Source organism: Pseudopipra pipra, chromosome 13, assembly GCF_036250125.1.
Source record: "Pseudopipra pipra isolate bDixPip1 chromosome 13, bDixPip1.hap1, whole genome shotgun sequence".
Taxonomy (NCBI): Eukaryota; Metazoa; Chordata; class Aves; order Passeriformes; family Pipridae; genus Pseudopipra; species Pseudopipra pipra.
Genome location: NC_087561.1, coordinates 21,047,684 through 21,068,916, shown reverse-complemented (window position 1 = coordinate 21,068,916; position 21,233 = coordinate 21,047,684). Strand labels below are relative to the sequence as shown.

The window sequence follows — 21,233 nt, the reverse complement described above, 5'->3', positions numbered from 1 at the left end:
GATGAATGGCACTGGAATTCTTCCTGCACCTCTGTAGCTCTTTCCAGCAGATTAACATGTTTCCTGTGCAAGGAACTCACCCTCTTTCTCAGATGAGTTATCCAAAGTACCTCAGACACTTCAACATTTCTTGTCAGACTCATAAGTCTTACCTCAGCTGGCAATGAATCTGATGTGCTGTGACAGTCACAAGCAGGGCAACCAAGAGAATCATTACATGTCAGTAGATCTGTGAAAGACCTCACTCTCCCACTACCAGAAAGAACAGGATGTGTGTCCAAAGGTGACAGTCCTGATTTCCACATAATGTGTGAATGTAGAGACCGAGGTGCCAACTTCTATTAACACAGGATTCCTTTGAAAAGAACTCTTCTTTTGTGGATCTTGTCTTACCATTAGGTCTGAGATTGTGCTTTTCTGGAACAATGAGCAGGAAAGAATTTGATATTGTCTTCATTTCTTTTTAAAAGTGTTTTCCTGCCTACAGGAAGTATTTGCTGGGAGGAGACAGCTTCTATATCACAGGTCATGCATTGCAAAGTGTCTGTACGTTTTACAAAACATGACAGTACCTTGTGGAATTATACCCACTGAAAATGAAATATCTCAAAATCTGAATGGCCAAGAGGCATTTTATGTGTAGAAAAAGTAGTGGTACAAATCTTCCTGCTACTTGAAAGGAGATCCAGCTGATTCAGGAAGATTTTGAGATTTAAATTACCTTTGGAGGACTTAGATTTAAATTAGCAGAGTTGATTACACTACAGAGTGTTCTGATGTTGTTCTTCAGTGACTGGACTTTACTCGTGCCCAGTGGAATTTAAGCTCTGCCACTTCAGTGGACGGAATCAGACTGATCAGAGGAACCTGCCAAAGTCACTGTCAGCACAGAAAATACACTTCAACTATGCTATTTCCTCTTAATTAGTGAAAAGTTCATTACTTAAAAGTAGACTGGGTGAAGTATTTGTAAATGTACTGCAGGTAAGAGCCTTTGCTGTGACATGGAGAAGAGATTTTCTTTCCTAACAGCTGGTGAGGAGTATGTTCACCCTGGTCGCTGTAGGGTGGACACAGAACCAGGTGCAGAGAGAAAGTGCCAGTTTAGTTGTGGGACTTGTGAGATGGCATCTTGCCCTTCTGTTTTTATCCACTTCCTTTTCCTTACTACTGGGTGATCTCTTGGAATAGCCTCTGCTCACCAGAACATGCAGTGGTGAAAGAGCTGAGAATGAACTGACTGGTGTGAGGAAGCCTCAGGAAGCTGCAGCCCACCACAAATGGTGACCTCTTAGAATGTCTTGGGGTTTCACCTGGAATACAAACATGACTGCTTAGATGTCACCTTGGGCCAGCAAGAGTATACTGCCCTCAATTCTGTACTGTGGTTTAAAACCTAACAGAGAGGCAAGCTAAATGTTTTGGGGTTTTTTTCACCAGAGAAAAGGCACATTCATTTTCACAGAATGGAAATGAAATAGGATCACAGAATCTGCTGAGTTGGAAGGGACCCACAAGGATCATCGAGTCCAACTCCTGGCCCTGCACAGGACCACCCCCAAGAGTCACACCCTGTGTCCCAGAGGATCATCCAAACCCTCCTTGAGCTCTGGCAGCTTTGGTGTTGTGCCAACTGCCATGGGGAGCCCGTTCAGTGCCCAACCACCCTCTGGGGGAAGAACCTTTTCCTAATATCCAACCTATACTTCCTCTGACACAACTCCAGGCCACTCCCTGGGTCCTGCCCCTCCTCTGCCTCTCCCAAGGAAGTTGTAACTGCACTGAGGTCTCCCCTCAGTCTCCTCTTCTCCAGCTGAACACACCAAGTGCCCTCAGTGTCCTGACATGGTTTCCCCTCAAGGCCCTTCTCCATCTCCATTGCCTCCTTTGGATGCTTTCTAAGAGTTTCATACCTTCCTTCCATTGTGTCCCCCCAAACTGCCCCAATGTTGAGGTGAGGTCACCCCAGGGCAGAGCAGAGCAGGACAATCCCCTCCCTGGCCCAGCCGGCCATGCTGGGCCTGATGCCCCCCAGGACAGGGTTGGCCCTCCTGGCTGCCAGGGCACTGCTGACTGTCCAACTGGCCACTGACCAGGACCCACAGGTCCCTTTCCTGGCACTGCTTTCCAGCCTCTCATTCCCAGTCTGTCCATTCATCTAGGGTTGCCCCATCCCAAGGGCAGAATCCGGCACTTCCCCTTGTTGAACTTCCCATGGTTGGTGATTCCCAGCCCTCAGATCTATCAAGGTCTCTCTGCAGGGCCTCCTCCCTGTCTTCCAGGGAGTCAACAGCTCCTCCCAGTTCTGTATCATCGGTAAATTTGCTCAGTGTCCCTTCCAGTCCTGCATTCCAAAGAAATTTATGAAGATGTTGGAGAGCACAGGGCCTAAGATGGAGCCCTGTGGAACCCCACTGGTGACAGGTGACAGTCTGATGTCACCCCAGTCACTGTCACCCTCTGTGCTGAACCCATGAGCCGATTGCTCACCCACCTCATGACATGTTTATCCAGCTGTGGGCTGGACAGTTTGTCCTAACGGTGACCAGCTTTTTTCAGTCTAGTACAGCCAGGAGATTTCCTACAATCCCTGTGAAACAGAGGAAAGCCCAAGCTGTGCCTTGGCAACAGAAGTTGCTAGAATCAAACACTTGTAGACAACAATTATGTTCTGCAAAGGACCTGAGAGCTGCTGAGGTTTGCTGTGGCAGTGAGTGATAAAGATTAGCTCACCCTGCTAATGAGATATGCAGACACTTAGTCAATCTCAGAATTCAGGAGCAGTTGGCTGACACCCAACCAACCAAAAAAGCAGATGCTAAAACTTTGTTTAATATTCTGCTGACAATGCTATGGAGGTTACACGTGAATAAATGGGAAACAGCTGCCCACTGCTGCTTTTCTGCTGCAGCCCCGTCCCATGTAACCCACTCACTGAAATATGAACATCACAGTGAATTGGCTTTGCTCCCACAAACTCTATGTGAGCCTGAGGTGGGCTGGGGGTGGTGACAATGGTTTGGGAACAGATGGATGGACAGAGTACAGAAGTACAGAGTACAGAAGGAGTTATATGGAATAGGAAAGAAGTTGAAAGTGGTTGGGCAGGGAACTCTGCAGGAATGAACACTGCTAAAGCAGTGAGGGATAGCTCAGACTTGAGGAACTAAACAAATTCAAGACCTTGTAGAAGGTCTCTTCATTCTTTTAAGAACATGTATCTTGACTACCAGCAGATTTTGAACCACAAGCTTGAGCTGCTATGTTTTAAGCTGCAAAACCAGGTCCTGTGAAACAACCAAGGGACCAGAGCACACCAAATCCCAATTTGCTCAGTGCTTGTCAGGCCCCACCTGGAATACTGTGTTCAGTTCTGGTCCCCATTACAAAAAAAAAAGACACAGGCAAGCTGGAGACAGTCCAGAGAAGGGCCACAAAGATGAGCCAAGGGCAGCAAAGCTTGCTGTATGACAAAAGGCTTGAGAGAACTGGGATTGTTCAGCCTTGAAAAAAAAAGTTTGAGGAGAGACACAGCCCCCAGAGCCCTCACAGCCCTTAGAGCCCTCATAGAACCCACAGCCCTCATAGACCTCACAGACCCCATAGCTGTAACAGACCCCTTGGCCCTCAGAGCTCCCCTAGCCCTCACAGTCCCCATAGTCCTCTCAGCCCTCACCAGACCCCATAGCCTTAGCAGAACTCAGAACCCTCAGAGCCCCTATAGCCCTCAACAACCTCATAACCCTGAGAGATCTGAGACCCCACAAACTACACAGATCTCAAAGCACTCATAGCCCTCAAAGTCCCCATACCCCTCAGAGCCCCCCCAGCCCTTACAGCCTCCATAGCCCTGAGTCCTCACATCCCCTACAGTCTCCAGAGCCTCATAGCCCTTTCAGACCACATAGCCCTGACAGCCCCCATAGCTCTCACAACCCCCATGGCCCTCAAAACCCCATATCCCTCACAGCTCATACAGCCCTCACAGTCCACATAGCCCTCACAGCCCCCAGAACCCTCACAGCCCCCAGAACCCTCACAGCCCCCAGAACCCTCACAGCCCCCAGAACCCTCACAGCCCCCAGAACCCTCACAGACTTCACAGCCCCCAGAACCCTCAAAGCCCCAGAGCCCCTAGAGCCCTGACAGCACTCCCAACCCTCACTGCCATCACAGCTCCTATAGGCCTCACTGCAACCATAGCCCTCAGTCCATAACCATCACAGTTCCTATAGCCTTCACAGCACCCATAAACACCACAGCTCTTATAGCCCTCACAGCCCATACTGCACTCACAGCTCCTATAACCCTTACAGCCCTCATAGCCATCACAGCCCTTACAGTCCCCATAAGGCTCACAGACCCTATAGACCCCAACAGCTTCGTGTCGTGGGGGGAAGTGGAAGGCTTAGACCAAGTTTATTGGAGAAGCCTTCTCGTTGAGCTACGCTTTGTACTTCGAGCACCACCGATGTTGTGCCCTGGGGCAGCAGCGGCGTTTCCTTTACAGGAAGGCGGCACCGACAACAGCCCTGCAGTGCCAGTCCCGCGGTGCCAGTCCCGGTGGTCCCGCGGTGCCGGTCCCGGTGGTCCCGCAGTGCTGGTCCCACATTGCCGGTGCCGCACAGCTGCAGTTCCACAGTTTGGTCAGCGCATGGCAGCAGGGAGCGGGCTGAATGGAAGTGGCATTTTTTTGCTTTCTGGCTGCTCAGTCTGTGCATCACAGGACAGTCTGAGCACCAGTGCCAGCGCCACGCAAGTCCCTGGAGGTGCTGCTGCTCTGAACTCGTGCAGCTTCCAGAGGGAGCAGCACAGGGAGACGCAAGAGATGGGGACATGGGTGGTGCCACAGGCATTCAGCTTTCCCAAGGACATCATGTTGTCAGAACACACTTGTCTGCAGACACTTCATGAGGCTCAACCACATTTTGCCACAGACACTTGATGAAGCCAATAAAAGATGCTAATTTCCCAATTGTGCACGTCTGTGCCTGGTCCATCTTGGCAGAGAGATGCCAGCAGGCAGAGCAGAAGAGCCTCTGTGCTCTTCTTCTCCGTGCCAAGCAGAAGTCGTGTCTCTTCTGTGCCTCCGGCTCCCAACCACTGGGGCCTCCACTGGCATTGCTCCACCAGTGCTCATGTCCACCTGGACGTGGCAGCCCCTTCCTGAACAGTGTCCAGGCACACCATCCCCTTCCCCACAGCGCCTCCTGAGTAGTTGCTGGCACAACCCAGCTGGCAGGACTGCCCATGCTGCCCGGGCACACTGCCCACCCCTGCCCACCTTGGCCTCCAGGGCCATTCCCACAGCCACGGCTGCTCCCGTGGCTCCTGCAGGGCATCTGCCCATCCCCAGGCCAGTGCTCGGGGACCCTAGCAGCCCATTCCCCTTTTGTTTAGTCCCTCCCAAGAGCTCCAGCATCAGCACTGCCACCCCCAGCACAGGGGCCTCCTCTCCTGGCTGTTGGCACCCTGCACCTCAACAGAAAAGGCACCAAAGAGCAGCCCGTGAGGGGCCCCCCAGGGCACAGCTGCCAGCCAGGCCTGGAACACTGAGCACCAGCACCCTTGGAGCCACCACGCCCTTCTCTCTGCTCAGCCCCAGGGCCGGGGCAATCCCCAGGGCATCCCCAAGGGCCTCAAGCTGACCTGGCACCACTGGCTACAGCCCAGCTGGCTCTCCCCAGTCCCCAGATCCTCCAGCACATCCCTGCAGCATCCAGGAACATTTGTGCCAACACCTTCTCAGGGACAGAGCAGCCTGAAGGCTCTCCCACCCCTCCTCCTTGCCTTTCTGGAAGATGGCTCTGGCAGTTGCAGAGATCACCAGGAGTCCCCCCCAGAGCAGCAGGCCCTTCTGGAGAGCACAGCAGGGCCTGGCACTGGCAGCACAGCTCCCCCCAGCCGAGGGACACTCCCCAGCCAGTCACACAGCCATGTGGTAAACGGTTTAATTAACACACTGACAGCACCAGCGCCAGCCCAAGCTGGACTTCACCCACTGCTCTGCTTGGCCGCCAGTCTCTTGTCTCTCTCTTCAGCAATGGTCAGGCGGATGCCCTTTCCACGGGGCAGGGAGATCCATGGCTTGTTGCCCTGCAGCAAGGGAGAAAGAAGCCACATCACACCAGGAAACGTGGATAGCAGCAGAGCTCTCCCTCTCAGGGGGAAAGCAGCAGAAGCCCACCACTGCCCATGCTGGGCCAGCTACACACAGCTGTGGCACTGGCCCAGCAGAAGCCAATTCGAAAGGTGCAAAAGATGCACAGGTTCACAGCTGCCTCCTTCAGTCACATCCATGAAGGATGTACTTCAGCCAAAACCAAAATGCTGTCCCTCTCCAACCTGGACAAAGAGTCCATCAGAGATGGCAAAACAGCAGAGGCACTGGAGGGGCACTCAGTCAGGGCAGCTGCCCAGGTCATACCAAGGTCTGAGCACTCCTCAGCCCCCCAGCTCTCAGGTTTCAAAAACCACAGGGCTGCTTCTTGAAAATGTCTCCATTCATAAATTTGCAGATGCTTCCCCTTCACAGAACAGGCAGAAATACAAGGAGCTGAGCCAGAACTGAGGCCAGCACTAGAGCTTCACTGTGTGGGAAGGCAGCTGCCTAAGGAGACACCAAGGCTCTCTGCCTCAGCCAGCAGCCCCTCACAAGAGGAGAGAACTCCCCAGCTGGTGTCCCCACGGGCTTACCTTGCCAATAACGAAGATGTTGGAGAGCCTGGTGGCAAAGCTGTTGCCATTGGCGTCTTTCACATGGACCACATCAAACGACCCGGGGTGTCTCTCCCGGTTGGTAATCACCCCAATACGGCCCAAGTTGGCACCACCAGTCACCATGCACAGGTTACCTGGGTGAGGGAACACAAGTGTGACAAGAACTGGCACCAGATGCTGTGAGAGAAGCCCTTCCCACCTGGGCTCTCGGCCCATACCAAACATTTCCCACCACCTTCTCAGTTCTGCCAGCACCAAGGAGGCATTCCCATCCCACCAATGCTGGGACTGCCCACAGCTCTGTGACTGAAACCTTCTCCCACCACAGAGATAGGACTATCCCTATGGCTGCCCAAAGCTTGTTATGCACAGCCCCACAAGCACCAGGCTCAAGCACCTCCCTGCCAGCTGGCTGCTTCTCCCTGGTGCCTCAGAACACCCCAAGTCCCTACACCAATGCCTCCCACTGCCAGCACACAGGAGGAATCCCTGCTCCAGCTCCAGGTGGAGATGCCCTTGGGAAACAAGCCCTTTCCCAAAGCTGACACCATTGCCTCTGTACTTTAGAGCAGATATGCCTGGCATGTGTTAACCTCCACACTGCTCTCCATACTGGGGATGGGTACAGCGCTTCACATGGGATGCAAGACCTACCTGTGTCAAACTTGATGAAGTCTGTGATCTTGCCCGTCTCCAGGTCAATCTGGACCGTGTCATTCACCTTGATGAGGGGGTCAGGATAGCGGATAGTGCGGGCATCGTGGGTGACCAGGTGAGGGATTCCTTTGGTGCCCACGAAGATCTTTCTCACCTTGCACAGCTTGTACTGCAAACAAAACCCAGCACTGCTCAGCTGAGGCAGCTCAGCAGCCAATGGACCAGGGGACTCTTGTCCCCCAGAGAGCCACCAGCCAGAGCAGGACACGCAGACACTGCACGGCTCACAACACGAGTCCAGGCAGTGACTTGTCCAGCTCCCTGCCCAAGTAATGCCTCTCCAAGAGCTGCCACTGCAGCTTTGCTACAGCTCCACCAGAAAACACCTCTGCTGTGGGAGCAGCTGCCCAGCTTGGGCTTCAGCCTCTGCACAAACACTGGCTGCACTTTCCCGGGGAAAGCCTTCGCCAGGTCAGGTCCCTCATTTTACCCTGAAGCCTGTGGGCACACAGCAGAGCCTGCGTTTCTCCAGTGCCCAAGAGAGCTCTGTATTCTCTCCTCCACGGCACTCTGATTTCCCTGCTGCCTGTCACCCCCAACTCCCCCACAGCCACTCATGGGCCAACACAGAGTGGCAGTCACAGGCAAAAGCACATCACAGGGGGTGCAGAGGTCCCAAACCACACCACAGGCAGCTCTAGCACAACCAGCTCTGCCCTCTACATTGTCGTGTGCCTGCACGGCTGCCCCAAGGAAGCAGAGCAGACTCACAGCTCAGGCACAACAACATGCCTGGGTTAAGGAGACACATGCAGGAGTTGCTCCCCAGCACCCAGGGTGAGAAGGCAGTTTTATTAAGACTTCCATAACTGACCCAAGAAAGATTTCAAGGCTTTTACACCACAGGCAGTTTCATGTTTCTGATCACTGTTAGCTGGCAAAGCCAAGGCTCACTCCCACCCCAAAGCTCCCTGTGCAGGTGACCTGGTCCATGCCAGCAGCATCATCTCCAGCACCAGACAATGCACCTGCAGCCATCTGGGAGCTGCTCTCGTGTCACCAAGAGACCTCCCCCCGCCAGCGGCTTCACCCCAACCCTGAAGGCCCCAATCTTCTCAAGTGCAGCACGGCCTCAGCTGTCAGGGAAGAGAGACAACAGCTCTCATTCAGGAGACGCCAAAGAGGAAGCCCTGCCCCAACCAAACCCAACTGGGCCCACGCTCACATCAAGCCCCTCACCTTGGCCTCCTCAGCTGTGATGCGGTGAACAGCAAACCGGCCCTTGGTGTCATACACCAGGCGGAAATGCTCGCCTGTCTTCTCGATGCTGATGACATCTGATTGCAGAGAGGGAAATAAATCAGCTCATCACCCAACACTTTGAAGTTACGTTTAAAAAGAGCCAAGGACTGCTGAAAAACGCTTCGGATGTGAATGACAAGGTTGGGATCTCCCCCTGACCACAGGCTCACATCCTTTGCTGTGATAAGACTGCAAATTAGCAAAAACCGCCCAATGGTGGGATCTGAGCAGCAACTTGCACAGCTCAAGCATGCAGTTACAGCCTACAGGTATCTGGCTTTGGCAGTCATTGCAGTGCACAACTCCAAACTAAATAACAACTGCTTATACATATTTTTTCTTCAGCTCCACCGGGGAAATACCTTTCCCCTCCAAATCATGCCAGACCAATAAAACATTCCCCCTGCCAGTGCAGAGTTGCCCCAGGTCCTGCCCCAGCCCCGCTCACCCATGAAGCCTGCAGGGTAAGTGATGTCCGTGCGGACTTTGCCATCGATCTTGATGAACCTCTGCATGCAGATCTTCTTCACCTCGTCCCCTGTCAGGGCATACTTCAGCCGGTTGCGCAGGAAGATGATGAGGGGAAGGCACTCCCTCAGCTTGTGAGGGCCTGTCGATGGACGGGGTGCCTGCGGGCAGAAACCCTCTGCTGGGGGCTCAAGCAGCACCAACCACCCCCAGAGGAGGAACCCGAGGGCAGAGGTCCAGAGTGCAGCTGCCACACAGGCAGCAACCGGACACAGCTTCCTGTTCTTGGCATTCGCAGCAGCTTCCCCCGTGTCCTGCCGGCCTCACAGAGCTGCCCCCGACACAGCACAACCACTTATGTCACCCCAGCGACGGGAAAGCGCAACAGGCAAGTTAAAAGAGAGCAGCCGACGACCCCACCACCGCATCCTCTTCAAACAGGGGAAACACGAATGCTGTTCACAAAGCCCCTAACAGCGAACAGCCCCCGAGCTGCCCAACTGCCCAAGCTCACCAGCGACCGAGCACCTCCCCTGATGCGACCCCAACCCCGACCCCGTCCCGCACTCACGAAGACGCCCGTCAGCTTGTCCAGCATCCAGTGCTTGGGCGCAGCCACGCGCTTCAGATGCTTCTTGGGGCCGCGAGCCTACAGGACGGGACGTGTTACGGGGTGATGCACTACGGGCCGCCGCCATCGCGGGGCCCTCCCAGCCGCCCCTCCCCGGCCCCCTCAGCCTCCCGCCCCCCGAGCCCCGGCGCGGGGCTCCCTCCCGCGCCTCTTGCCCCGGGCTGGGGCGGCCGCGGCCCGCGGGGAGCAGCGGATGGCGGCGGATGAGGGCGGGGAGCGGCCGCGCCGCGCTCTCACCATGGCTGCGCTCCGCCGGGAAAAGGCCGCGCTTCCGGCCCGCCCCGCCTCCGCACAGCGCGGCAACGGCGGTGGGCGACGCCCCCTAGCGGCCCGGAGGACCAGCACCGCCTGCGGGGTGACGGGGAGGGCGAGAGGGATCCGAGGGGGACAACGCGATCGGGACACCGCGATCGGGGACACCCCGCTCGAAGACACCGCCATCGGGACATCCCGCTCAGGGACACCATGATCGGGGACACCCAGCTCGGGGACATCGCGCTGGGGGACACCGAGATCGGGGACACCTCTCTCGGGGACACCGCGATCGAGGACACTGCGCTCGGGACACCCTGCTCGAGGACACCAAGCTTGGGGACATCTCGCTTGTGTCGGGACGCACGGGGGAGGATGACCGGCTCCTTCCCGGTCCTCGCTGGTGTTCCCGTGGGACAGCTACCCCACGTTGTGCCCCTGCGGTTTGGGACAGCGTGAGCGTGTCGGGACCTGAGCCAGCGGTGACACCTGTGACGATCCACTGCCGTCCTCTCGCCCGCAGCCCCTCACGGGGTGGACCAGGGACCCCACGCAGCCCCCCCCAAAACCGACGCCGGGCCTAAGCACCCGCTACCGAAGCCATTTGGGAGGGTCAGTGCTCCCGGCTGCGCCCCCCAGGGAGGCAGACGTGTCCCCACAGCTTTCCGGAGTCCCCGGGACACCCCCAGATCCCCGCGCCCCGCCAGGCAGCCCGGTGCAGCGGCCCCACGGCAATGCTCCCGCAGCGGAGGAGGTCCCATTCCCGCGGGGACATCACCGAGGTGGCACCTCTGGTACTGCCACTGTAATCCGAGAGAAGGCTCAGGAGCTGCGGGGGGCAGACCCTCCTTCCACCCGGGGCCGCTTCCCACAGTGTCCTCCACGGAGATGGACAAGGAAAGGGGCACAGCCAGGACGGAACAGTCCTCCCAGATTTTATTACACAGCAGCCTGAGCCACCTGGCCCAGCGTGACGCCCGCGTTTTGGGGGGCGGGCAGCGCGACCGCAGCCCCTCCTCCTGCCCCTTCCCACCCTCGGCCGGGCTCCGAGCGCTCTCTGCGCCCGCAGCACCGGCCCGTGGGGCAGCCGGGGCGCTGCCCGCGCCTAGCGGCACCGGACCACGGGGTCCCGGTGGGTGGGGTGAGGCGGGAGCCCCCCGCCCCAGCGGGAGCCCTCCAGCCTCAGCAGCCGGCCGGCAGGTCCGCGGGGGGGTCGAACTCGTGGTGGCCGAGCCAGAGCTCCGGCAGCTCGTCCGCCCTGTCGAGGCCAAGCTCCAGCACCAGCGCCCTGAGCACCTCCTCGTCCACCGGGTCCGAGTCGATGATGCCGGGGCGGGCGGGCTGGAGGGGGCGGCTCCCCGCGCCCCGCGGCCCCAGGCCCCGCGCGGGCGGCGAGCGGGGCTCCGTGCGACGCCGGGCTCGCCCCGAGGTGCGGTGCGGGATGCGGAGCTTCTGCAGGCGCCAGCTGGCCAGGAATTGGGAACCCGCCCGCGGGGCCACAGGGGCGGCGGGGGGCAGGCGGGGACCCCGGCAGCATCGCCGCCACCTCGAGGTCCTTCGTGCCCCGGGGAGGGGATTGTGGAGAGCTCATCTCCGGCCTCTGCGGGGGTGGTCCGGCGAGGTATCCAGACGGGGAGGGAGGCTGGAGAGGCAGCCCGGTCGCACACGCCTGGGTGACCTCGCTCCCCGGGGCAGCCGCCGCCGTCTGATTTATAGCGGCCACGGCGCAGGGGAAGGCGAAGGGAAGCAGGGCCGTCGGGCGAGCCGGTCGGGCAGGGAGGGGCGGGACAGCCCAGGGGGGCGGTGCTGGCACCGCCTGCCCCTCCGGCCCCCGGCCCGCCCCCGTGTCCCGCCCTTCCAGGCTGGGTTCCTCTGTGTCCTCCCGGTCTGGGATGGGACCTCACCTGGTCTCCCCGTGTCCAGGCTGGAACACGCTTGTAACACCTGTAGGGAACAACAGTGGGGTTCAGGTGGTGGCAGGGCTGCCAGGGCAACGAGGACTGGTGCCCTCAGCCAGCTGGAGAAGGGATTTGGGTGTGAGGGGGCTGTTTGTGGTGGCACTGGGGGCACCCTCCGAGCCTTCGTCCCACCTTTTGCACTTTTCTTGTTTTGCACCGAGTTGAGCTCCAATTGTCTCTCCACATTTGGAGACATGGATGGAGATGGCAGAAGGGGTGCCTTACCCCACGGCTCAGTTTTCTCAGCTGTCTATGGGTGGGCAACCTGCTTACAGGTCTCCCTGCACCTCACCTAAAGCGCATTTAGTACTGAAATGCTTGACACTTGTGGGGTTTCCTATTGTTTATTTTCCCAGTTCTGTTCCTGAAGCAGCTCCCACAGCTCACAGGGCAGTCTGCCTGGTGCAGGGACAGAGCATGTGGGGCCCTCAGGTTGGTCAGAGGCAGCTGGCCAGCTTCTCTGCTCTCTCCTTCCTCACTTTTCCCCTGGCTGAACAGTCCCCAGGACCCTGGAACCCTTTGCTGTGCTGGTGGCTGCACCAGCCTCCTGCCAGCAGTCACCACACAAGACTGGTCTCTCCCCATCACACCACACCACAGCAGGTGCCAAGGGTACATGGAAGCGGAGAAGGGGGTCAGGAGTCATGGGAGCCACATCCTGCTGAACTCCCTCCACGCCAGATTTCCTGTTGTTTCAATCGGCAGAGAAAAACAAGAGAGCAAAACAAAGTCAAGGCCAGGCTGGGAGCCCCTTCATCTTGCTATTTATTCCAGAGTAATCTAATTAAAGCCACAGGAAATATGCTTTCCCACAGTGACTGGACATCTTAAAAAAATCCCAGCACAACAAAAGCTCCGTGGGCCAGGTCAATGAGGGGACAAGAGCAGCAGAGGCCAGGCTCTGTGGCCTGAGGCATCGGGAGAGATCTGCCCCGGATACCTCTGTACCTGTTTACCTGTTCCCTTGCTTAGATGCCTTGTGGCCACTCGCATGGGGCACTGAGGCAGCTGGAGGTTCATCCAAGATCTCCTGGGATAGGAGCTGCCACACTGAATCTCCCTCGAAACTCTGGAGAAGATCCCCAGGGTCTGGCCCCTCTGCACAGGATTTCAGGAACCCACCCATGGCCTTGCAGGGTGGGGGGGATGCTGTGGAAAAGAGCACTGGCAAGGCAGGGTGGGTGCAGGAAGAAAGAAAAGGGCTGGAGGAATATTTCAAACATTTTATTTTAAAAAAAATTCCCAGTTAAAAACACAGTGGCTGTGCCTTTCTGTGGGTAAGAGACACAGCCTGTGCCCCAGGCTGGCCCTCAGCTCTGCTTCCCAGGCGGGCAGCTCCGAGGCTGTGCCCCTGTCAGGAAGGTAACGTGGCTCTGGGCTCCAGCTGGGGAGGGTTTGAAGCTCTGAGCAGCCTCTCTCTTAAAAAACATTTAAAATCAGTTGTGAGAACAAACTCTGTGGTGTTAAAAAAGGAAAGGGGAAGGAGCAAGGGAGGCTCTGCCGGCACAGGAAGGCTGTGGCTGGAGGGCCCACACTCCTGCCTGGGGAGAGCCACAGTGCTCGTGACCTGCAGCAGCTTTTCTTCTTAAAAGAGAAAAAAAATTAACCAACCAACAGTAATTTCTTCCAAATTTTCCCTGCAGCCACAAATTTCACCAGTTGCTTGGGTAAATACGCTGTCTTCCCCATGGGAAATGCTCTTGCAGAAACTGAGCCTTCCTCCTCTGCTAAACAACATGCTTCAGATTCCCTGCAAATAAAAGGAAGCGGAAGAGGTTTCACCTTATTTTAAGAGTTTTTTTACAGTGAGAACAATCATTGGAGTAAACTCCACAGGGACATGGTAGAAGCCTCAGTGTCAGAAGGTTTCAAGATGTGACTGGACAGAGTGCTAGATAGATAAACTTGTCTAGCTTCCCTTTCCCACAAAAAGGTTGGACCAGGTGATCTTTGAAGTCCTTTAGAACCTGGGCTGTTCCATGACTCCAGTAAGGACAAGGCCCTGTGCTCCTCTGCCCAGCTAGAGGGCATGGCTACAGGGACCCACAGCTCTGTATCACTAACCCTGAGAATCCCAAGGGAAGTAGGAGGCAGATGACTCTGTGCACTAATGAGCAGCCAAGTGAACACGGTTCATCTTTCTAGTCAGTGAGAAAGACTCCAGTGAGCTCTTCTGAAGCCCTCTCTAAAAGGACCTGGAAGCCCAAAGCAGGAGTGTTGGCTTGGACAACTCACCTTTGATAGAGTTCAGAATTTCTTGAATTCTCTGTGGCTCGTTGCGGTCTGGTCTGCAGCTTGGGGTGATCTCCAGCACGTAATCAGGACCATACTCTGTGAAGAACTGGAGGGAAGAGGAGGGGAGAGTCAGAAGAGACGCCTCTGGTGGCTGAGGCTGGGGGCAGGGTTCTCTGTGGGTATCTGTTTGGAAAAAGGCAAAAAACAGTTTCTCCATCTGAGGGCCACATGTGGCTTCATGACATCAAGGTGGTGTTTCTGCAGTGTCTGTGCCCACCTGGAGTTTTCAACCATTCCTCAGTTCAAGGCCTTGGGAAGCAGAGCCCAATGGTGCAGCCAAAAGCAGTCAAGTGTCTATCCCAGTGTTTAATTTGGGAAAGCTGTTGACACCCATTTTACACATGATTAACCTGATTTTTTAGTCAACAAAATTCAAGTGCTACCTATTCTACTGAATAATGCCAGACCTGACAACGAGTACTATGTCAACAGCAAAAAATTAGGCATCTTACGGAAGTCCACATTCTGTTCCTGATTTTAGGACAAACAGTTCACTGGTGGAACCTGCTGTGATGGGACCATGACTCATGGCACCATCAGCACTGGATGTTCAAGGAATTCTACGCTGGTCTTTCCAGACATCCTCAGACTATTTAAACACCATTACACTGATGCTCAGTCAAATGTTTCTGGGTCTCCAAACCACAGCTGTCTTGTTTTCAAGCCCTTCTCTACAAACTCGTGGACAAAAAAAAAAAAACAACCAAAAATGACCAAAAGACCTCCAGGTTTCTGAATATTGTCTTTCTTTCATAGTAACTTGATTTCAAGACCTGGAGCTGTCAAGAACATCCCCAAGCCCCTCAAGGCTTTAGGAGAAGCAAAGTGCTGAATACGACTGTGTGGAATTTGGCCCATCATTACTAAAAGAGTTTGCCAGACCTGGAGACTGATGGAACAGCACAGCCTAGCCACCTCACAGCCAATGCTTTAGCAACTATCTGTCCCAGGCCACAAACTCTCAGGAGTTTCCTTCAGGAGTTGAGCAGAGCCCTGTGGCTGGACAGCAGGAAAGCAGTGGTGGGACTGCCTTTAAGCTGCTCACAGTCAGGAATTCTGCACTGATCTCAAAAGGCTGACAGCTCAGTTTCCACATTTCGTGTTAATCAGAATGGGAATTCCTATTTAAAGCAAAGAAAACATGAAATCAGGAAGTACCAACCTTTGTTTCTGTGCACAGGCACTGATAAGCTATTAAACCACTAGTGGTTCTTTGCCAGAAGCAGCAGGAAAAAAGCCCTGGGAATCTGACAAAAAGGCATCAACCCTGTGTGCACACAAATCCATCCACTGAAAGCTCATGCTGCCTCCCCTTCAGTTATTCCCTAGCTGTGTAAATATTTCATTCCCAGTGGCCTCCAAACCTCTTCCTTCATGGCTTTTCCCTCCACCAAACCTGCTTCCACCAGTTTACCTTAAAAATGCCAACAGCAAAATGCAGGGAGCCTGGAGCATGACATGGGAAGGTTACAGAGGCTAAAATATACTCGTGAGAAGGACTCTAAAATATGCCAAACCATTCAGCTATACCTTCTCTGGGAGATTCTGTTGGGAAGCTCTGTAGGATTAATGGAAGGTGAAGATGTCTCATCCTTAATCACAGAGAACAGGCTGCATCTCAAAGTGCTGGCCTGGAACCTGCACTAGCCAGGTAAGGAACAATGTTACCTTGGACTGCTTCCATCTACAGGGAAAAAAAAGCCTTCTCTAAATACAGTGACTCATGGAGCAAGAGAAGGGAACAGAAGAATTCCCATCAAAGTGAAGTGAATACATGCTCATGCACTTCTTCCCCTGCAAATCTGAGGTTTGTAAGGTTTAAGCACATTTATCAAGTCAAAAATCCAGGAGCAGACATAGGAATCTGGAGTAAGACAATGGCAAAGCACTGCCTGACATCTGACTGCTCTCTGTCACGCTCTGATGCAAGATGAGCCCATCAGAAAAGACAGAAAGTGGATTTTAGGATCAGTAAATGTCAGAGCAAGATGGGCTATGACTCACAAGGACAATGTTTAAGTATTATTTGAAACTGTCCTCCAAAAAACATTCCAACCATCTTACTGCCTTTTGCTCTGACCCCTGTGAGAGGCAGACTTGCCTTTGTTTACACAGGGCTTTCCTGGTTCACTCTGCGGCTTTTCAAACAGAGCCAAGTATGGATGTGTCCCTCTCCATGCTTCAGAAGAAGAGCTGGAATGCAGGCAGGCAGTAGGAGGGCCCCAAATGCAGTGCACAGCACACAGACACCCACAAGGGAAGGCAGCTGCACCCTGGGCACTGAACTGCTTCATGGAGTTTGCCTTCTCCACAAGAGTCACCCAGCAAACATCTGGACAAGCACTCCCATGGCATCTTAGCATGAAGAGCCCCAGACCACACCTCTGCTGTTCTCAGCTGGATGTTGAGTGTGTGGGGCCATGCGCTGCCCCCACCGTGCAGAGGCTACTGAACCATGTTCTCGTGCCCCTGAACAGCACAGGTCTCAGGAAAGCAGGCAGGGAGCTGCACCAGCACACTGTCACTGTGCTCTCCACAGTGACCTCTGCCCATACCTAAAGCATCAGGATTTCTTGTTTCCTTATTACAGGCATCCTATCCCAGTTTCTTATTACAGAGGCATCTCCCTCTGCTAAGGACCTATGTGCATGTGCCATTGGATATGGGTATTTCTGACTCTGTTGTGTCCCAAAGCCAGGAGGAGAGACTGATACCCATATATCACAGCCTCCATCAGAAATCCTACTTGTTTTGGTGCTCCTGAGAAGCAGAAGGTTCCCACACATGGAGGAACACTCTCTCTTGGGAAAGATGCACAACATGATCCAGTACAAGCTGGTCCATACTGGCACAGAGTGTGCATATCCCCTCAAGGGTGAGAGGGTGCTGGATCTCAAACTCCTGCTTTTGGTGTGGCAACACCTGGGCCATTCCTCCCCAGAACACAGAGCAATGTGTTGAACAGCTGAACCACAGCCCCAAGGTGGGAGGGCTTCCCAGGTCCCTGGCAGGGTAGTCTTCCATGAAACTCTTCCATGAGTTTCATCAACCAACTGGCATTCCCATGTCAGGGGAAACAGGTTCACTAGACAGAAATTAATTCACACTGTCCAGCCCCACTCAAGACATGAAAAGCACCAGCACTGGCACTGAGACAGCACCTGGCCCCACAGCCAAAGCTTCAAAGCTGCACCTGGTCCTTTCTGTATGTTGATAAAAGCAGGGTTAAAATTCAAAGCCTTGAGAAAGGCAAAAGTACATGCACATCCTAAAGAGCTCTTTGAGCAACTGGTGGCTCCCTCCACCCATCCTCTCTGTAACCATCAGAGACTGAAGTTTATCGGTTCCTGAGATCCCTCACAGAAAGCTGCAGCCTCTGCTTTTGGGCACAAGCACCCACCAAGCTGCTGGGATAGGGTGGTATTGTTACAGGAGTGTCTCCACAAAACAGGACTAAGTGGCAATGATGCTGTGTGGATTATTAGGTGGAATGACTGTCTCTTCTGCAAGGAGAAGGGAGGGTTTTTCACAGCATTACCTCGTGATCGGGGATCTCCGAGGACAGTGTTCTCCCAAGGATCACCCCAGTCAAGTATGTCCAGCAGCGAGCTGTGTTGGCAAGGTTGTAACCTCCTGTTTCCAGCAAGAATTGGGATTTTGAGGGGGAAGAGTGGGGAAAGGGAAGAGAGAGGGAGAGATTTTAGTAGAAGGAACAAACTGTGGAGGCAATGTGCACAGTTCACATGAACTCAGCTTATTTCATCCACTCAAGCTGTGCCCAAAATCTGCATTTTGCACCTGCTGGCTACACGAGGCCAGGTCCAAATGACACTGTGTGCAAGTGCAGATCTCTCAAACCGAACCCCAGTTACACCTGGTGGGGCAGAGGTCGGTCCTTCAGCCACCATCTCAAACCCAGCATGAGCTCCCAGCCCCATGTGCTGGACTCTCTCCTGGCAACAAGGAGAGGTGCCCACATGTAGCAGGGAGGGAAGTGCAAGGGCTGCAGCAGAAACAGGGGCTTCCTGCTTTTTAATGCCAGCCTTAGGCCCAAAAACCAAAATACACAAGAAACTCAGGTAAGGTTTTTTTTCAGGAAAGATGACTAGAATAGTAAAGAGAGAGAAACACAATGACAAGACAGGGAGACCATATTTTTCAACATTCCCTTCTGTTTGGGTTGGTTGTTGTGGGGGCTTTTCCTGCTTTTTTTTTACTCCTTCCCCACCTCCCACTTCAAATGCTTCTACACTCTGCAGTGGTGGGACACTGCTTTGGTATTTTCAAGAGTGACAAATAGTTGTCCCTCATTTTTTGACAAAAGTTTTGGGGTTTTTTGTCTGAAAGGTGACATCCCCAGCATACCCACAGACAGGCCACAGCAGGATTGAACACTCATAACCTTTCCAAAACAAAGAGCATCAGGCACATCAAATTTTAGGTGTAACATGCTATACCTGATTTCCCCCATCTCAAAAAGGACAGCAGCTAGAGCTGATCTGGCTCCAGGCATGGAGCCCTCCCTGGCACACAGTGGCTTTTGTTGTTCTGAAATGCTCTTTTACAAAAAGCCTGTCCTGTGCTCTCCCCACTGGATAGGCAGCTGGTTATGCAGCACAGAGTATCAGAGCCCTGCTGTACTTTGCAGGCAGTCCTTGTCCCAAGCCCTTGCTTGAATCTAAACGAAACCATTCATTGCCAGGTGCCCAAAGTAGGTTTGGGAACACAGTGCTCACTTTTAAAGAGAAGCACTGGAAGGCTGATCAGCAGAGATGGGAATCAGAGGTGCCACCGAGAAGTCACGATCAGTTTGTCAGCCTTTCCTCTTCTCCAGAGGAGCCATGCAGCTTTTAATAAGATGTGAGAGTCAGGATTGAGACTTTCACCTGTCAGTATCAAGGATTTCAGGTGTGAGGACACAGTACTGTACCATGGCATGCCCTCCTGACACTGCCCAGCAGTCACCCTGCTAAACCCTGGCCAGTGCTGAGCCCAAGGACAAGGCACTCGAGGAAGGGTCGCGGGAGGACAAACATGTTTCTCTGAGACCAGCAGGACACACTCACCTCCCCCCAGCACGAGAGTTGCTAGCTGCCACTGCAGGACATACTTGAGGCACTTGCCCACTCCCTCGGGCGTCATGTTGAAGGAGCACATGGGGTCCCCAGCGATGGTGTCGGCCCCCAGCTGCAGCACGACTGCGTCGGGGTTGAAGGCGGCGTACACCTCCTTCAGCACGCTGTGGAGAGCGGGAGCACTGGGGGTTAATGCCACAGGGATGCTGGTAGCACGGCTCTGGTCCCTCAGATCCACCAGTGCCTCTCGGGGTTTCTGCATTCTCTGCTTCCACCCAGCTTGTACCAGTCACACTCCCTCTGCTCCCAGTTAGCCTTCTGCCCCCACTACTCTCCCACAGCAAGTTTAGCTCTCAGAGAACTTATCACCAGGCTGATGAAGGCAAAAGCACCACTGATAACGTTGGGGAGGGGGACCTAGTCCTCATCAGCTTATGGTAGCATCAAACTCCACATTTGCACTGGCTGCTCTTTGGCTGCAAGACAAATCCAGAGGCTTTTCTCCCCTCTGAAGTTCGCAGTGAAGATCAGGCAAAACAACAATCCTGAACTCTCAGCCATCTCTCACTGAAACAGGACAAACAGAGGAAGGCTCTGGCTAGGTTCTCATTCTCCTCTCTCTTATGTGGCTTCTGAGGCAAAAACACAAGGAAAAGCTCTGTGCAAGGTGTAGTCAGCCTGCATTGGAGGGAGCCCTGTGCTTCAAGCCCACCACGGTTTTGGGAAGCACAGGCAACCACCCTCAGACAATCAGACATCCACAGTCAGGCCCATGACTGCCTCCCAGCCTGGACAGAACTCAAAATCTCAAAACCTCTTTGTAGAAGCTTTGGTTATACACAGCTTGGAATCTAGGCAGGTTATGATGTCCTTCAGCTGTGAATGCATGCAGCAGGTTCCTCCTGACCAGGCTCCTGGTCAGCCCTTTCAGCCCCTAGAGCTGCTTTTTAGAAGCATGCTTTTTAGAACAGAAGAGGGCTGTTTTACCCCAGCAGTGGCAAGCATCAACAAGCTAGCAGGAGGCATGGCCTCCACACGACTGCCCTACAAGTCTGGAGAGGTTTCAGCCCTCAAGTGTTAGAGCTGAGAGGTGGATGTGCTACTGTGTCCTGCAGCCTGGTGCTGAGGCTCCTCTCCCCTGGAAAAGAACAAGCCCTGCAGCCCAGTTTTGACAAGGGCAACGGTTTGTGAGGCCCATCACCAGCTGAGTGACAGAGGAGCCTGCCAGGAGGCAGCTCCATCACTGTCACATGTTCAGCCTTCAGCCTTTCACTCTTCCAGCATGGACAGAGGGTACTTGGAAAACACTTTTAGCTAAGCCCCAAGCATATGTCCCACAGAATGTCAGGATTCAGTGCACTTATTTGAAGGAAAAACATCTAGCCCTAAGTCCACAGCTAAAAAATACTTGTGCCTTCTCAGTCTCTCCTTTGACACACAAGGCTGACCTGTGGCAGAGACTCTCCAGCCACCTACAAATGTCTCTGTATATTCAGTTTGCTTAAGAACCTGGACAAGACCTCTGAGAACTCTTACGATCCATGCTCACTGCAATCAAAGGGTGCAAGAGGGGAAGGGGCAGCCTTAAGAAAGGACTGTAATTAAAAGTAGTAAGCTGCATAGTGTCTTATTCTCTAAAATCCCATCCAAGTAAGATGTACTGGAGCAAGAGGGCTTACGTTTCACAGATCTGGTAATATTTCTCATCTTGAATGCCATCTTGAATGGGCACATTCACGCTGTAATAGCGACCTTTCCCCAGGCCAACATCTGTCACATCACCAGTGCCTGCACAACAGAAACACCCCAATTATGAGGGAAAGCAGAGGAGCTGCAAGAGAGAGATGTGTGGGATTTCTCAGAGGAGAGCTGAAA

General features: G+C 54.2%; 2 protein-coding genes across 6 annotated transcripts in view; both read right to left on the bottom strand.

The window, feature by feature from the left end:
• Positions 1 to 5,937: 5,937 nt before the first annotated feature.
• RPS4X (ribosomal protein S4 X-linked) lies at positions 5,938 to 10,234 on the bottom strand. Its single transcript, XM_064670399.1, has 7 exons — positions 10,016 to 10,234; positions 9,719 to 9,796; positions 9,128 to 9,308; positions 8,617 to 8,714; positions 7,375 to 7,546; positions 6,697 to 6,854; positions 5,938 to 6,096 (listed from the first exon to the last, which is right to left on the bottom strand). The coding sequence occupies exons 1-7, from the start codon at positions 10,217 to 10,219 to the stop codon at positions 5,995 to 5,997; spliced, it is 993 nt and encodes a 330-aa protein (XP_064526469.1). The 5' UTR covers positions 10,220 to 10,234; the 3' UTR covers positions 5,938 to 5,994.
• Positions 10,235 to 13,196: 2,962 nt separating this feature from the next.
• HDAC8 (histone deacetylase 8) overlaps positions 13,197 to 21,233 on the bottom strand; it is a 13,886-nt gene continuing 5,849 nt past the window's right edge. For 4 of the 5 annotated variants that reach the window (XM_064670398.1, XM_064670395.1, XM_064670396.1 and 1 more), the window contains exons 7-11: positions 21,038 to 21,146; positions 19,350 to 19,522; positions 17,822 to 17,916; positions 14,224 to 14,329; positions 13,197 to 13,738 (exon numbers count right to left, since the gene is read on the bottom strand). In XM_064670398.1, coding sequence (XP_064526468.1) covers positions 13,716 to 13,738; positions 14,224 to 14,329; positions 17,822 to 17,916; positions 19,350 to 19,522; positions 21,038 to 21,146 — 506 coding nt within the window. In that variant the 3' untranslated portion in view covers positions 13,197 to 13,715. Of the gene's footprint in view, positions 13,739 to 14,223; positions 14,407 to 17,821; positions 17,917 to 19,349; positions 19,523 to 21,037; positions 21,147 to 21,233 lie in introns of all 5 variants that reach the window. The other variant, XR_010434172.1, reaches the window with a different exon arrangement.

What these genes read in the sequence shown, in the direction of transcription:
- RPS4X (XM_064670399.1), bottom strand. Translation starts at nt 10,219, where the DNA reads ATGGCGGTGTCTTCGAGCGGGGTGTCCCCGATCGCGGTGTCCCGATCG. An exon ending in TCACAGCTGAGGAGGCCAAG is followed by an intron (nt 7,547 to 8,616) that starts GTGAGGGGCTTG and finishes TTTTGTTTGCAG; the next exon opens with TACAAGCTGTGCAAGGTGAG. An exon ending in CTTCATCAAGTTTGACACAG is followed by an intron (nt 6,855 to 7,374) that starts GTAGGTCTTGCA and finishes TCCCTCACCCAG; the next exon opens with GTAACCTGTGCATGGTGACT.